This window comes from Hemiscyllium ocellatum, chromosome 42 (genome assembly GCF_020745735.1).
Source record: "Hemiscyllium ocellatum isolate sHemOce1 chromosome 42, sHemOce1.pat.X.cur, whole genome shotgun sequence".
NCBI lineage: Eukaryota > Metazoa > Chordata > Chondrichthyes > Orectolobiformes > Hemiscylliidae > Hemiscyllium > Hemiscyllium ocellatum.
In genome coordinates, this window is record NC_083442.1 from 13,126,665 (window position 1) to 13,144,422 (window position 17,758).

Sequence of the window (17,758 nt, forward strand, 5' to 3'; positions counted from 1 at the left end):
AAGTCACCACTTTGCATTCTCTTTCAAAGGCATTCTCAATATGGCTTTGGTTAAGGTAAAGACACACTCAACGGGTTATCATAAAATGTAAACCTGATAGATCAATCTAACAGAATGAATTTCATCTTGCACCACTCTCCAGCTTGTATGCTGCGTACTTAGATAAATACATCTCCTTCCCTGAGTATTTCGAGGTGTCCTCCTTACAGCTCTCCAGTGAGTTTCTATTGTCCCAATGCATTCCATTCACTGCTCTCCAACTGTGCAATTTTAGATGAACACAATGCTGAAATCTAATTCAATTCTGGGTAGATTGTTGGTGGCTGACTCTAAGTGCAGCATTGTGATTTCTAAACATTCTACATCACAGTGAAGACATGAATAAAGTGAAAATTCATCATGTAGAATCCCTGATGCATCAAAAAATCAAATGCTGACACATACATACAGTTCTAAGCGTATAATGAACAGAGTGCTTTCCACCACAGACAGGATTATAACTCACGAACACAGAATATGCTTTAGGATTTGCCAAATGGGCTACTGGGAGCGGCCTCTCACCTCTCTCCAGGAATGAATTAGCTGGCATCTCGAAAATCCCTTTAGTGATGAAGAATTAAAGTCACTGCCATGTCTCGGCACAAGATGCAATGAACTGCAGTACTGAGTAAATGAGCTAGGATCAGGTTCTATCTCTGTAATCTGCTATAAATACAAAAACAGATAGATTACACGCCGCCGTGTAGCAGTCAGGAGTCTGCAAACCAAGGTTTGCTATATACAATATGGGCGTTCTTTTTTTAAAGAAGCATGGGATTTATACAGCCTTCTCCCTTTAAGGCTACAATCACATCACATTTTCCATCTGTGCTTTATTTAAAGCTTCCTACTTAGTGAATCTTGAAGGACTTTCTACAAATCCGCTTACACGGTAACACAAACTCACAAAAAATGTGTTATGCACCGAGTCCACAAGGTGGGAAACAGACGCGGTATGTGAGCAAGTCTGAGGGCCAGCAAGGTAGTAAAATGCACAGCAGATACCCCAAGACAAATCTGTAAGGAAAATGCTGCTAATGGTGATCACTGTCAAGTTAGTTTGAGGATAACATCCATCCTCAAAGTCTGAAATTTTATTGGCTGCTTTTTCCTCCTCCTACCTTCAATCCTGCCATCAAATTGGGAAAAATTGTCAATCCAATTTAAAGTATTTTAAAGAATCTCAATCGTTGCCACGTCTCGGTATAAAATTGATCTGAACATGACTCAGTGGTTCTCACTTCTGACAGGAGATTTTAGGTTCAAGTACATGACAGAGACTTGAACCCGTATTTTAGGTTGACTCTCAGGGCTGTACTGTACATCTTTTGTAGGAGACATGAAACCCAAGGCCCAGCCCATCCACTCAGAGAGAAGGAAAAGATCCCACATCTGCTATCAAAGAAGACCACCCTATCCTCCTGGACGATATTTATTTTCAACGACTATCCCTAGATCAAGTATGTTTTCCTTCTTGTTGGTTCCCTCACCATTTACCCTTTAGGACCTGACTAGTTCCATCAGTAGTAGTGCTGCCGAACCACTCCCACCCGGTGGATATTGAAATCCTCTGCCCAGAGTAGATTTTACCACCTCCAGTGCTTCCTCCAAGTGTTGTTCAACATGGAGGAGAACTGATTCATCAGCCGAGAGAGGGCAATATGCGACAACCAGGTGGTTGCCTTTCCCGGTGCCTAGCTCGATGCCAGGTGTTCCATCTGGTTTCATTTCTTTTGAGACTTTGTAGTGACTGGTACACTGAATGGCTTGCCAGGCCATTTCAGAGGGCAACTGACAGTCAACCACATTGCTCTGAGTCTGTGGTCAGATGTAGGCCAGACTCGATGAAGATGGCAGATTTCCTTTCCTGAAGGACATTAGTGAACCACACGGGCTTATCCAACAATGGTTTCATGGTAATCAGTAGATTCTTAATTCCAGAGTTTTTTTTAAAATTCAAATTCCACCATCCGCCATGGTGGGATTCGAACCCGGGTCTGCAGAACAGTGTCTAGTGATAACAACACTAGGCCATTACCTCCCGGCATATGAGGGCCAATTGTAAGATTTCCAAATTTGCTGATGAACTGACCTGGGTGGAAATGTAAGTTGTGAGCAGGATATCAGGAAGTTTCAGGAGGACTTGGACAGGCTAAGTGAATGAGTTAGAACATGGCAGATAGAAGTTAATGGAAGGAAGTATGAAATTATTCACCTTGGTGAAAGAATACAAAGGTACAATGTTTACTAAATGATAAGGGGCTTAGAAGTGCCTGTGGCCCAAGAGATTTGGATATCCTTGTTCAAATAAAAGTTAGCTTATAAGTTCAGCAATCAATTAGAAAGGTAAATTATGTTGGCCTTCATTGTAAAGAGATTTGACTGAGAAGTAATGATTTCTTGCTGCAGTTGTAGAGTTCTTGGGTGAGGCCTATTCTAGCAATGGAGGGAGCTCTTGGTATGTGTCTTGAGGTCCAGGTTTACCTTTAAACATTTATCTTTTACCTCTATATAGTCATTTTTTGGTTGGTTTTTAAAAGTTTCCGAATTTTCTAGCTCATTACTAATCTTTGTCACATGTATGTTTTTTCTTTCAATTTGATGCTATCCTTAACTTACATAGTTAAAAATGGTTGGCTTATCCCATTCCTAGAATCCTTTCTCCTCACTGGGATATATCTTTGTTGTGAGTCATGAACTCCTTTCTTATATGTCTGCCGTTGCTCCTAATCCTTCCTTCTTGCTAAACCCCTTTCCCAGTCCACTCCAGTTGGCTCTGTCTTCAATCCTTTGCAATTATCCTTATTTAAGGTTAGCACAGTTGTTTCCAACCCAATTTTCTCCCTTTCAAACTGAAAGCTAAATTACACCTTGTTATGATCACTATTTCCTGAGGAATCTTTTAGTCACTATTTCCTGAGAATCTTTTAGGAATCTATTAAATCTGCCTCATCAAACATTACCAGCTCCAAAGATAGTTTGATACCTGGTTGGATCCACAACTTATTATTCTGGGCAACTATTCTAAATAACATTCTAAGAGTTCTTCTTCATGCCTACTTCTACCAATCTGATTTTCCCAATCTACAGGAAGATTCTTAAAATTGTAGCATTGTATATCAGAGGGAATTGCAATTCTGTTTAGATTAGATTAGATTACTTACAGTGTGGAAACAGGCCCTTCGGTCCAACAAGTCCACACCGACCCGCCGAAGCGCAACCCACCCATACCTCCACATTTGCCCCTTACATAACACAACGGGCAATTTAGCATGGCCAATTCACCTGACCCGCACATATTTGTGATTGTGGGAGGAAACCAGAGCACCCGGAGGAAACCCACGCAGACACAGAGAGAACATGCAAACTCCACACAGTCAGTCGCCTGAGGCGCTGTGAGGCAGCAGTGCTAACCACTGTGCCGCCCACAATTGTGGAAGGGAACTTTGAGTGAGGCCACAGGTGCAATCCATTGTGAACTCAATGATGTAAGATCATCCAACAGAGCAGCCAACCAAGATTGGAGCTCGCGGTTGGCAGAAAAACACAGATTAAACAACATTTCAAAGGTCAGAGGGAAGTCACGTTTCAGACCTCATAAAGAAGTGACTAACCTATTCTTCTGAGTTTACTCATGTGGCTTAATTGTAAGATCGACCTGATTAGGAAGGGCTTCAGCCAACTCTCCCAAGAGTACTGGAAGTTGTGCTTTAGATGGTAATGGACAAAGTGCTCTCTTATAAAAAATATAAATAATGTTCTCTTCACATCCCTGAAACAAACACGTGTCGAGGTTGAGGGGAGAGTTATTTTCCAAGAGCATGCTCTAGCAGAGAACACTGGCTGTCTAACTAATTATGGGGCCATCTGAGTTAAGCTGATGTCATAGACACCTCAAAACTGTAATTATGGATAGTAATCAGAGATTTTCTTGCGTAACGCCATACTGCCACCTAACGGACACCTTCTAAATACTTGGAAGTGCATGGTAAAATAGGGCAAAATCAGCATGGTTTCATCAAGGGAGGTCATGCTTGACAAATCTGTTAGAATTCTTTGAGGAGTTAAACAAGTAGGTTAGACCAAGGAGAGCCAATGGATGTTGTCTACCTGGACTTCCAGAAGGCCTTTGATAAAGTGCCGCACAGGAGATTGCTGAGTAAGATAAGGACCCATGGTGTTGGAGGCCAGCTACTAGCGTGGATAGAAGCTTGGCTGTCTCACAGAAGGCAGAGAGTGGGTATAAAAGGGACCTTCTCAGGATGGCAGTTGGAGACAAGTAGCGTTTCACAAGGGTCGGTGTTGGGACCACAACTTTTCACTTTATACATTAACCATCTGGAGGAAGGAACTGAGGGCGTTCTGGCTAGTTTTGCAGGTAACACCAAGATGGGTACAGGGGCAGATAATACTGAGCAGAAAGATTTAAACAGATTGGGAGAGTAGGCAAAGAAATGGCAGGTGAAATACAATGTGTGGAAGTGTAAGGATATGCACTTTCGTAGGAAGAATAGAAGCATGGATTGTATTCTAAATGGGGAGAAAATTCAGAAGTCTGAAGTGCAAAAGAATTTGGGAGTCCTAGTTCATGATTCTCTTAAGGTAAACTTGCAGATTGAGTTGGTAGTTTGGAAGGCAAATACAATGTTATCATTCATCTCAAGAGGACTAGAATATAAAAGCAGAGATGTTCTTCTAGGGCTTTATAAATGTGTTCTGACCAGTGCCTTAGAGTATTGTGAGCAATTTTCAGCCCCTTACCGCAGGAAAGATGCATTGGCCAGAGAAGGTTCACGAGACTGATCCCAGGAATGAAAGGCTTAACATATGAGGAATGTTTGAGGTCTCTGCGACTATATTCAATGGGGTTTCGAAGGATAAGGGGGGGGTGAGGGAGGGGGATTTGATTGAAACTTACAGAGTACTGAATGGCCTGGACAGAGTGGATGTTGGGAAGATACTTCTGTTGGCAGGGGAGATTAGGATGCAGAGAGCACATCCTTACAGTAAAGGGAAGACCTTTCAGAACAGAGTTAAGGAGAAACTCGTTCAGCCAGAGAGTGGGGAATCTTTGGAATTCATTGCCACAGAAGGCTGTGGAGGTCAGGTTACTGAGTATATTTAAAACAGAGATATAAGTGCCAAGGGGATAAAAGGTTACAGGGAGAAAGCCGGAAAATGGGGTTGAAAAACCTATCAACCATAACTGAATGGAGGAGCAGACTCAATGGGCTGAATGGCCTAATTTCTGCTCCCGTGTCTTATGGTCTTACAGACATTACCCTCCAGATGGAGGGTCAAATCAGTGAGCTTTCTGTTGTAGCAGCAGTAAATTTAAAACTGTGTTGAAGGGAAACTCGAAGGTCCTCCCCTCTTAACACAGCCAGAAGGTGAAGACCCTCATCCCCTGCTGCCACCCTGGGGGAAACTTAACATTTTGGGATAAATACTTGACCCATGAGCTCTCAGAGTCATCCCTTCAAACTATTCTGATCTTAGGTAGTAGAGGTCTGAGGACAGGGCAAAGAAAATGCAATGCCACCCTCCAAGGACATGGCAATGGCTGTTTGGACATCGAACCCTGGTTCCATTTCACATGGCGATGCACTTCTCACCTGACAAGCAAGCAAACCCACATTAAAACAAGCTCCTGGGAGCTGCATCAATGCCAGAACTGCTGCTGTCCAGGAAAGGTGATCCAACCTCAACTGTATTTCATAATTAACTTGACAACTCACTCAGATCAGCTTCTCTGTCACAGGAAAATAAAATTCTTACCAGATCTCTTAGTTGTTTACCCCTCTGATCCTAAGCAAGACTTTCAGCCAATTAGCAATCGTTCTTGTTTTGAGCAGGCAGCAGTGTTATAATTGCCCACCAAAACATGTGCTTCCTCGGCCCAAGTTTGTCAGACAAAACAGATGCACTTCAGCTTCACTAAAGCATAAGTGAGACTCTGTCAATTCAAACAATCATGGGCAGTGACATGCATGGGACAGGCCACTATACTTTGCAGACAATGCATCCCTTCGTCGAATTTTATTGTTTACGACAGATGTCTTCTAATGCCATCTAATCTCTTCTTGCAAGTTCAGTCTAACCTAAAACTGGGACTTGCCACAGCGTGGGTCTGAAAAAAATCAACAGTTCTAATACCACTTAAAATTAATATTGCTGTGAATTTCTCTTCCCCCACAATAGAAGGATGACAAACTGCCCCATATTGCAACAAGTGAGGCAAGGATTGAGCAATATGCAGATTTATTTTTTCAACAATATTCCTCGCATTTTATGTTAAAAACGATAGATAAGAAACTTTCCTTTGTGTTCCAAAGAGCAAATGTAACTCACCCTGTGTTCCCAATAAATTACTGCCCTCTCCCGAGGGTGATATCTGGTTATAGCTCAAAAAGAGGAGGTTTGATTGATGTGTGTAAAATAATGAGAGGTTTGGATAGATTGGACACGGAAAACTAGGAGAGGTCAATTACGAGGGAGAAGGATTAGCGGGGATGTAAGGATGGGCGATAGTCTAGTGGTCTTATTGTTAATATTATTAATCCAGAATCTCAGGGAATGTTCGAGGGACAAAGGTTTGAATCCTGCCACAGCAAATGGAATTTGAATTCAATAAAAAGAATCTATTAAAGAGAATTAAAGAGACGACCAGGAATGCATTGTCAATTGTTGGAAAGACCCAACTGGTTCACTGAGGGAAAGAAATTACCATCCTCACTTGCTTTGACCTACATGTAACTCCAGACCCACAGCGATGCAGCTGACTATTAACAGGGTATTTAACAAGGGGCAATAATTGCTCCCTAGCCAGCAACACCCACATCCCAAAAGTTTTCACCCCGCAGATGGTGGCTGTCTGGACTTGACTGTCCAGTTTAGTGTTTCAGGCAGAACCTGTCACTGAGAAGGAATTGGGATCTGACTCTGATGGTCAGTTGGGGTTAGATCATTCATTCAGCTGGTGCAGGCACAACAGGCTGAATGGCTTCTTTCCATGCTGCAATGTTTCTAACGTTCTACAGATGCCAGTCAATATTCCTGTGACTGTCACACCTCAGTAGCTAAGTTTCATGCATTAGCCAGGATCTACATTGCTTCTAATTCTGTTTGCTTCTGCAAGGTGTGTGTGTGTGTGGCTCTGCAACTTCAAAGGAACATGGATGAGGAGCATGAACATCACCAGGACATCCAGGAAAACATCGCAGCATTAGTCCAGTGCAGTCCTCAGCAGTCCAGGCATCTACATATCATCAGCATTAGCCTGAAGGCACTGGGATCAGGAAAGGCTCCATGGTTAAGGATCACTCCTTTGCCACTATCGCAGAGTTAATTAAGCAATTAGCACCAACAATGTTTTAATTCCAAAAAACTTTCAGCTCAGATTAATTATATTAGAAGTTTGCATTTTCTGTTCATATCTCCAAGATTTCCATTTCCACTGGTGGGTGAAACTTGAACTAGGGGGTTCAACTTCTCAATAAGGGAGACCAGATTTCGGGCTGAATTGAGGGAGGTACTTCTTCACCCAAAGGGTTGTGAATCTGTGGAATTCCCCACCCAGTGAAGCAGCTGAGACTACCTCACTGAATGTTTTTCAGGCAAAGAGACACAGTAAAGGAATTAAGGGTTATGGTGAGCAGGTGGGTAAGTGGAATGAGTCCATGAAAAGATCAGCTGTCTTTTTATTGAGTGGTGGAGCAGGCTCGAAAGGCCAGGAGGCCTACTCCTGCTCCTAATTTTTATGTTTAACACAGAAATTCAGTACAGAATGTGAACAACCTGTGTAAAATGTTCAGCTATCAATTTCGATGAAGGAGACAAAGTGAAATTCTACTTTATGGCAATGTCATGGTGAAATCCTTTTCACACTAACTTGCATTTAAAACGTATACAAAGCTCTCTCATTCAATTGTTAAAACAGATAGCAATAGGAGTGTGCCCTGAATATTTCAAACCTGATTCCTAATGGAGAGACATCTAGGTGTTAGCTAAAGTAATAGCAGAATGGCACCATTCTCAATACAGAAATGGACAGATCAGTGGGCATTTCAAACGACACAAACCACCTATGTCATATACTTTCCTTGGAAACAGAGGGGGGAATGGGGAGGTGGAATCGCAGCTGCAACACTGAAAATCTGAAGATGTTAAGCTAATGCTTAAAGCAGAGACAAAAAAAACTGTAGATGCTGGAATCCAAAGTAGACAAGCCGGAGGCTATAAGAACACAGCAAGCCAGGCAGCGTCAGGAAGTGGAGAAGTCAACATTTTGGGCAGTAACCCTTCTTCAGGACTAGATGTGGGGGTAGAAGGGAGCTATAGGTAAAGGAGGTGGTGTTTTACAGCAGTGGAACAGGGACTAGGTGAGGTGTGGTGGTGAGCTGTCTGGATGGCAGAGGGGGGAAAACTGCTGTTTGAAATAGGAGGACATCTGGAAGGGGAGTGTCTCCACATCAGAGCAGATGTAATGGAGATGGAGGAATTGGGAAAGTGGGATGGAGTTTTTACAGACTACAGGGTGGGACGAGGTGTAGTCCAGGTAGCTATGGGAGTCTGTGGGTTTACAGTAAATGTTGGTGCGTAAACTGTCTCCCGGGATGGAAACGGAGAGGTCAAGAAAGGTGAGGGAGGTGTCTGAGTGAATTTGAGGGCGGTGTGGAAGTTGTTAACAAAGTTGATAAATGGCTTCAGTTCAGTCTGAGTGCAGGATGCAGTCACCTATGTAATGGCAGAAGAATTGGCGAACAGTAACAGTGTACAAACTGACAAGGGAATTGTTCGACAATAGTCGGTTATGATAGCCCTCCACTGCACCTCCTCCATTCCCCATTCCATTGCTCTGAACCACCACCCCCCTCCAAACATAATAAAGATAGGGTTCCCCTTGTTCTCACTTTCCACCTCACCAACCTCTGCATCCAACATATTATCCTCAATGTGGTCTTCTCTACATCAGTGAGAGCCAATGTAGTCCAGGTGACCATTTCACCAAGCATCTTCACCAGGCCCAAAATGGCTAGCCTGACGTCCCAGTCACCACCCATTTCAATTCCCCTCCCACTCCCTCTCCAACATTTTCATCATTGGCCTCCTCCATTGCCATGGTGAATCAGACTGCAAATTAGAGCAACAATGTGGGCGGCACGGTGGCACAGTGGTTAGCACTGCTGCCTCACAGCGCCTGAAGACCCGGGTTCAATTCCCGACTCAGGCGACTGACTGTGTGGAGTTTGCACGTTCTCCCCGTGTCTGCGTGGGTTTCCTCCGGGGGCTCCGGTTTCCTCCCACAGTCCAAAGATGTGCGGGTCAGGTGAATTGGCCATGCTAAATTGCCCGTAGTGTTAGGTAGGGGGTAATGTAGGGGTATGGGTGGGTTTCGCTTCGGCGGGTCGGTGTGGACTTGTTGGGCCGAAGGGCCTGTTTCCACACTGTAAGTCTAGTCTAATCTAAAAAAACACTTTATCGTCCACTTGGAAGCCTACAAGTTGGAAGATTTCACTTTGAGTTCTCCAGTTTCAAATAACCTTCCCACCCATCCCCCAACTCCCTTTCCAGTCCCACCTCCTCCCTTCCATGCCACCCACCGATCCTTCCGTCCAGCTACCAAACGGATTCATCCCTCACATCCATCAACCAGGTCGTACCCACCAGCTGTGTTCACCATCACTATCTCATCAATGTGTTACTCTCCCCACCCTATACCCTTCTTTATCTGTAGCTCCCCCTACCCCCATCCCCAATTCTTGTCCTGAAGGAGGATTGTAACCAAAACATTGATTTCTCCATCTGCTGATGTTGCTTGGCTTGCAATGTCTAAAGTATACTTCCATAATCTGAATTTATGCTGAATCAGTTTTTATTAAACCAGTGACACTAGGTCTATTTAACTGAATGAAAAATGTGAATTCTGAGTGAAAGAAATTCCATAGTTTCGAGCCAATGCTCATGCCTAAAAAAAAGGAAGAACAGTCTTCAGCTGCACTTTATGCAGTTCTTCTGAGAACATTCTGGAATCAGTTTTGAAGTATTTCAATACTCTTCTTCACAGATAATGGAAATTTATTTTTCATATATTTGTTCAATGGTTATGACATGGGGGAAGGATATTTGGTCGATGGTGATGAAATAGTTTCCCTATTTTCTTCTACACCCACAACCTCTGATTCCACTAAGGATTGATCCATGCCACCTCACACCTCAGTTCCTGATTTAGATGCTGCCCTTCAGTCATATCATTGGTTTTACAGTAAAGTTTTACAACAAAACCTAGTTTTAATCTACTACCACTTTCTCAACTCCTCACTGCTGCAAAGTGATCAGTCTGCTCACCTGAGAGCCACTACTGGATGAGCAAAACCTTCCTCCAATAATGCATGGGATATCTGAAGCCATTGGGTTTTGCTCCTTCCTAGCTACCGATTCCAACCATCTCCCTGGCGATAGTCAAAGATTAAGCCATGATGTTCACAACTTTGGTGTCATGTTTGATCCTAAGATGTGTTTCTGACCTCACGTTCATACCAACGTGAATATTCACCATTTTCTCCTTTGCACCATTTTAACCCATAGCGACATCGCCCAATTGTCCCGCATAAGCAATATAGTTAGCCCCAGCTCTCTGACATTTCCAATGTAGCCTTCAAATATTTTCGCTTCTGATACTTATCCAATTTCCTGGCCATTCCCTGACTGCTTTGCCTTTTCCCTTAATGTAGCCAGTGACTCGTGTTCTGTATAACAAACACTGGCTATCACAACCAAGTTCAAAGGGATCCATGTCTGCCAACTCTGATTGATTTTGACGCAGTCTAGCTCAAGGACAATGAGGTTGTTAGACCCTCAATCACTGCCAGGATGGAATCACCTGACACAAAAAGCAACAGTAATACTTTGTGAAATCTTAATAGTTTCAAGGACTTCAGCCTTGGTTTACCAACTGGGATTATTTGAGAGGGAAAGAGATTTTAAAAAAGAAATTAATCTAGGTGACTCATCTTTTGTAAGTCCTAGTCAAAATTCAGCTTTGTGGCATTCACAGTCACTCACATGATGTCCAGTATGCAACGGTACACAGAATATAATTTGAGAGGACTACCTTTTCAAATAAATTGAAAAATTTATCACCCCAAATTGCAAAAGAGTGGACCTAAGTTTTAAAAACAGGGTTATACAGCACCCAGAGTGATATTAACTAACCAGATCTAAAATATTAGCTCTGATAGTTCTTCTCCCCAAACTTTAAGAGGACTAAGTTAACTTTAATTTCATTATAACGAAAGCAAAATACGAAAGATGCTGGAATTTGGATGAGTACAGTAAATGCTTGAAATACTCACACCTGCAGCATTTGTATTTCCCCCTCAAAAAAAGCTTTAGACCACAGTCCTTGCAAACCACAATGAATCTCTAATTGTTTCTCCCTTTGCTACAACTCTAAGCTGAATTTTACCAATCCATTTCTGCCCTGCCATAGTACTGAAAAGCTCTAATGTGACATTCTGCAGACTGTGTCAAGGTTAATATTCCCCCTCATCCTTTTTGAAGCACCTGCAGTCTCTGACACAGTTGACCACATTATTTCCCTCCAACAGCTCTCCAGCGGAGTGGGACTGCTTTCCCATGGTCCCATTCTTCTCCATCCAGCTGCAGCCAAAGAATCACTTACAATAGTTTCCCTATTTTCTCCTACACTCACAACTCCTGGTGTCCACTAAGGATTGATCCATGCCACCTCACATCTCAGTTCCTGATTTAGATGCTGCCCTTCAGTCATATCATTGGTTTTACAGTAAAGTTTTACAACAAAACCTAGTTTTAATCTACTACCACTTTCTCAACTCCTCACTGCTGCAAAGTGATCAGTCTGCTCACCTGAGAGCCACTACTGGATGAGCAAAACCTTCCTCCAATAATGCATGGGATGTCTGATGCCATTGGTTTCAGCTCCTTCCTAGCTACCGATTCCAACCATCTCCCTGGCGATAGTCAAAGATTAAGCCATGATGTTCACAACTTTGGTGTCATGTTTGATCCTAAGATGTGTTTCTGGCCTCACGTTCATACCAACGTGAATATTCACCATTTTCTCCTTTGCACCATTTGAACCCATAGCGACATCGCCCAATTGTCACTAACCTTCCTCAAGTCATCTGTTGCGAAACCCTCATTCATGCCTTGGTTGCCTCTACAGTGAACTATTCCGAAACTTTGTTTGCCAGTTCTCTCATTCTGTACCATGGCTTCGTGTCATATTTTGTTTTATAATGCTCCCGTGAATTGGCTTTGGGAAATTTCATTACGTTAATGGTGCGACAGAAATTAATGTTGCAGTTTTTGTTGAGTCAAAAGGTTGTGGGAGTAAACTTCACTCCATAACTTAACATTGCAGTGCATTGTTATAGAAATGCTATAGTGTCCACGGGAACCAAACTTTGAACAATACATTAAAATGTGGCCTTGTGTGTTTATTCAGTTGGACATAAAGGGAAGCCATAGTTCTTCTCCTAGAAAGAGAAGTTGTGTGTGTCCTGAGCAACTCTGTGGTCATTACCAACAAAAAAGCAGATTATCCAACCATTTATCTTGTAAGTTTAATTTGGCACTTTGCTGTGTGTAAATCAGTTCAGGTTTGCTTTCAAGGAAGCAACGCATTTCAAAACATAATTTATTGGCCATCAAGAATTTTGGGCCATGTCGAGGATGTAATGGGCAATTCATTAATTCAAGTTCTTTCCTTATATTTGCATCAGTTTTGTTTGCATTTTAATTCTATGCTATTTGGAACAGATTTCACGATTGACTGGCCTTTAAATCAAGTCTGGCAATGCCATTGTGTTGCGGTCAGGTTAGGTGAAGATATAGTTCATGATGACTTTTGAGCTGGAAGCAATGCAGCAAGTTAAATTCATAATTTCTTCAAAATGTACATAGAAGTAACTGTTCTTTTTTTTTAAAATGTTCGAAAGGGACTGCTAAGAGATCTGCAGATGGCAGAAAGAGAAGATGATGTGTGTAACACAGTAAAACAGGACAGAATGTAGAAGCATTCTGTGGAATTGGACAATTCTAGTGTTGCTGCTTTGGTTCTGTCAGAGCTGACCAGACCATTTGCTGCGATTTATTGAAGAGCAATTTATGTCACTAAGACTGTTGCAAACCTAGCTAAGGTTATTGTACAGGTGCATACCATTCTGGTGATGACCACCTCCAAAAACCTGAGGTAGAATCCAGCTAGTAACGAATGTGATTTAGAGACGGAATCAATTGAGTGGAAATTTGAGACATTCTACGCATCAGAGATTATATTAGAGAAAGTTGGAACTGCACTTGTCTGTGGGGAGTGATGCAGGTCTCTGTGGCTTTGTAAGATATATCTTTGTCATATTTAGACTTTAAAGTGAAATTTATCGACTTATGTATCATTTGACTATTAGTTCATATTTAACTTAGGTGGATTCCAATTCATTTTGATGTAAAAATAACAGTGAAATTTTGTTGTTAATTCTTCATCTGGGGTGGAGGATAGGTGGGGCTGGGGTATTGACGGTGGTTGTTAGTGTAGAACAACCTGTAAGCTGTATGATTTCAGAATTTGCTTCTTACCTGTCTGTACCATAGTGTTGGATCCATTCCTGAGTGTTTGCTGGACTCTAGACTGGGTTTGGTTTCACACAACTCCCTGCCAAGGTGGCTCCCCTCAGTCAATTTCATCTTTAGTCCCTCAGCTTGCTGGGACTGCACCTTGGAGACATCGTCTGCTTTTGCCATAATGGCATATTTCATGGAGTCCGTTGAGTCCTTAGGTTTGTTGGGCACCGGCTTTGCAAGGTCTGTCAGGCTCGGGGCTTTTGACAGTGTGGCTGAGGCAGAAGACTTCTGTTTCCATTCCTCCCTGTCTCGATCTTTAATGCTATGCTCTTGCTTCTTCTCGGTGTCGTTGGTGTTGTGTTTCCCACGATTCTGCTCTTGCCTCTGCTTGTGTTGTTCCTCACAGAGTTTTTCGTATTGCTGCCTGTATGCTGGATTTGTGCTCATTACATGACTGTGGTATCCCTGCTCACTGTACCCATACTGAGGCATATATGCATACTGGCCGTAATAGAGAGGCTGCATGTACATTTGGGGCCTTTGCTGGATCACTGAAGGATGGTGACTTGTAGTGCCCATGTCAATCTTTTTATCGTCTGCGTTTTCAACCTTGACCCTCACCTCTGCACCCTCCTCCTCTACTTCCTTCTTGATTTTGACCGAATGACTGACTGCTCCTGAACCACTACTGGCACCCCCAGGGCTCGAGTGGGGGTAGTTTGGAGAGTAGTAGGCTTCATAACCTTGATAGTAAGGAGAGTGAGTTTCCTTACTTAAAGGTGGCTGAGTTCTTGAAGAAGAGGATGAAGAAGAAGAGGAGGTCGACGATGAGGAGGAAAATAATGCTTTCTTGGCACTTTCCTTCGCCATTTGGTCCGGAGATGTTGTTTTGACTTTGGCACCTTCTCCCTTCCCCTCTCCATCTTCTCCTGCGTCCGAGATGTCAGAGTAAGCTGGGCTATTGGTCTTGACGGATGAACTGTCAGCTCCATTCTGTGTCACCACGTGTAAGGGAGTGATGGGTGTTACCAAGCTGCTGCCTTCTAGCCTGCTGGCTGTGCCAATGGAGGGACTCGGGGCATTGTCGGTGAAGCTGTAGATTTTGTCCGCTTCGGCTTTGATACTTGCCAAGCGACTCTCATGTGACTCAGAAGAACCATTTAGGAGGCCCTCGCCTTTGGGAGCAGCATCTGCGGAGGAATCTCGGAAGGGGCTTTTGCCATCCTCAGGCTTTCCTCCTTTCCCCAGTGGCTTGGGACTTGCTGCTTCCTTGGCATCCTTCTTCTTCTTTTCTTTCTTCTTCTTCTCTTTTAAGGGGGTGAGAGCTGGGTTGACTGTTGACGGCTCCCCCATGACAGTTGGCTTGGGTTGAATGGCTTTGAGTGGGGGGCTCTTGGACATCGCTTGGACCACAGTGGTGGCCAGGCTCTGAGCAGGCCCGGGACCAGATGCAGTAAACCCAGTAGTGGGAAAGCTGTACATCTGCGCAGGCATGGCAGGGACAATGGGCCTGGCTGATTTGGTTTTGAGTGGAAGCTTCTCTGATTTCAAACTATTTGACTTCTTGGCTTTATCCTTTTCCAAGACTGACTTCTTTTCACTTGAATCGTCTCCGTCATTGCCTGTATCATCACTTGGGCTGGCCACTGGAGGCCCTTCTTCTGCACACTCAATATTATACATCCCACCAGACTCAGTATCAGCCTCTGAAGAGACTTTCTTTTTACTAGAGCCCTTCCCAGCAATGAGCTTTGCGGCAGGCGAAGGACTATGAGCTTCCATGCTGCCTTCTCTCCTGCCTTTGGGTGTGACTGAGCGAGCAGGGGACATGGAGCCCTTTGCCTGGCAGAATGTGTGAGAGCTGGAGGAGCCATTGCAGCTGCTGGAATCCTGGCTCAGCGATGGGTGTTGGGTGCAATCCTCACCATCTGAGTTCTTCTCCTCGCTGTCAATATCTCCTTCGAGTTTCCCGTCACTGTCTGTATGCGCATGGGCCTGATGATAGCGGAGGCCATTAATGTGCTTGTATTTCTTGTTGCAGTTGGGGTGCGGACAATCAATGAGAACGGGTGACGGGCAGTTATGCTCGGGCACAGGCGGCTCGCTTTTCATCCCTGTAACCGGAGTCAGGGTTGCAGTTCCGCGTGAATTTGAACGCATCCTCTTCCCTCCTTTTGAGTCCTCAGAACTCGAGGTTACATCCAAGTCTGGAGCAGGCTTGTTTTTCCTTTTGTTTCCAGACGACGGGCTTGCCTTGACGTCCTCGACTGTGTTTGTTGGGGTACGTCTGTCCGAGGAGTTCTGGCTGCCCCGGCGCCCCTTGCTACTCGTGCATGCCCGGGTTTTGGTGACTACCTTGTTGTCTGGCACCGTGGTGGCCTCAATCACTGGGGCATTTGTAGTAGGGCGGGTCCGCTTCCCCCTACCTCGATTGTTTCCTCTCATTTCAAGGTCACTCGTCGGTGATTCACAAAATCTAGAGAAGGCACATAACAATCAACAACCACAGTGAGCTAAAGAAGAGAACACTGTAGGATTTCTCATTTAAAGAATGTTCACAACCAAGTTTAGGGGAGAATGAAAGGGGTCGGCACTTACAAAGAGCAGTTCTACTTATGAAACCCAATCACTACATAAGAAAGTGAGGATAATAAAGGTTCAACAATACATTCTAAGATATTAAGTACATTCAAAACACAACGGAAAGGACAATGCTGAGTTGAAGAGTGAACGCAGATAAAGCTTTTACTGCAGGAGGCTTTTTCTTTGGTAAGCTTTCTATAAAAAAAAGTCAAGGTCTTCAGGCTGTTTCCCAAAGTTAAATGGAAAAGGACGAAAATCAATTAAGGGTAGTTTGGTGTCTCAGTGGTTAGCACTGCCTTCTCATAGCACCAGGGACCCAGGTTCAATTCTGGCCTCGGGTGACTGTCTGTGTGGAGTTTGCACATTCTCTGAGTGCTCTGGTTTCCTCCCACAGTTCAAAGATGTGCAGGTTAGGGTGAACTGGCCACGCTAAATTGTCCATGATGTTCGGGGATGTGTAGGTTAGATGCATTAGTCAGGGAAACTATACAGTCATAGGGGAGGGGAATGGATCTGGGTGGGATACACTTTGGAGGGTCAGTGTGGATTTGTTGGGCCAAAATAGCCTATTTCCACACTGTAGGGATTCTAATAGGGAAGGAGTTTACAAATGCTTTTGGGTCCTTTTCAAATTTTTGATGGTATGAAACTTCCAAGGAACTTTTGAGAGTTGATTGGAGTAGACTGTTCTCAGGTAAAGGGATGGCTGGCAACTGGGACGCTTTCAAAAGTGAGATCACGAGAGTTCAGAGGCATTATGTTCCTGTAAGAGTGAAAAGTAAGATTGCTAAGAAAAGGGAACAATGGATGAATAAAAATATTGAGGCTCTGATCAAGGCTAAGGAGTCATTCTGGTAGAGACAATTGCGATGAAGTGAATCTCTTGAAGAGTATAAGGGATGCAAGGAAATCAGGAGGGCAAAAAGGGAATATGAGATAATCTTATCTTCCAAGGCTAAAGATAATCCAAAGAGATTCTACAAATACATGAAGAGCAAAAAAGCAACTAGGAGAAAATAGGGCCCCTTAAAGATCAATGAGGTTGTCTATGTGTAGAACCACGGGAGATGAGAGATAATAAACAAATATTTTGCATCAGTTTCTACTGTAGATTAAGAAATGGAGATTAGGGAACTTGGGAAAATAAATACGGAGGTCTTGAAAACAGTCCACATTATGTAAAAGGAAGCACTGCATGTCTTAAAGATCCAAGGTGGATAAATCTCTAGGATCTGACCAAATGTATCCCAGGGCATTGAGAGAAGTTAGGGAAGAAATTGCGGGAGACCTAAGAGAGATATTTGCACCATTTGCAGCCTTGGGTGAGGTGTCCGAGGACAGGAGGCTGGCTGGTGTTAGATGTGAGAGTTTGGCATTAGTGGTAGGTAAGTTCATGGAGGAGATTCTGAGAGATAAGATTTACATACATTTGGGGAGGCAAGGTCTGATTAGGGATAGTCAGCTTTGTGCATGGGAAGTCATGCCTCACTAACTTGACTGAGGATATAACCAAAAAGATTGAGGAGGACAG

The 17,758-nt window shown here is 43.6% G+C and overlaps 1 protein-coding gene across 9 annotated transcripts in view; it reads right to left on the minus strand.

Annotated features, from left to right (window-relative positions):
- LOC132834854 (zinc finger protein 609-like) overlaps positions 1-17,758 on the minus strand; it is a 229,418-nt gene that overhangs the window by 36,069 nt on the left and 175,591 nt on the right. For 4 of the 9 annotated variants that reach the window (XM_060853944.1, XM_060853938.1, XM_060853936.1 and 1 more), the window contains 2 exons: positions 13,660-16,120; positions 562-705 (listed from right to left, as the gene is read on the minus strand). In XM_060853944.1, the coding sequence (XP_060709927.1) occupies positions 562-705; positions 13,660-16,120 (2,605 nt within the window). The remainder of the gene's footprint in view (positions 1-561; positions 706-13,659; positions 16,121-17,758) is intronic. The other 5 variants (XM_060853943.1, XM_060853945.1, XM_060853941.1 and 2 more) reach the window with 2 other exon arrangements.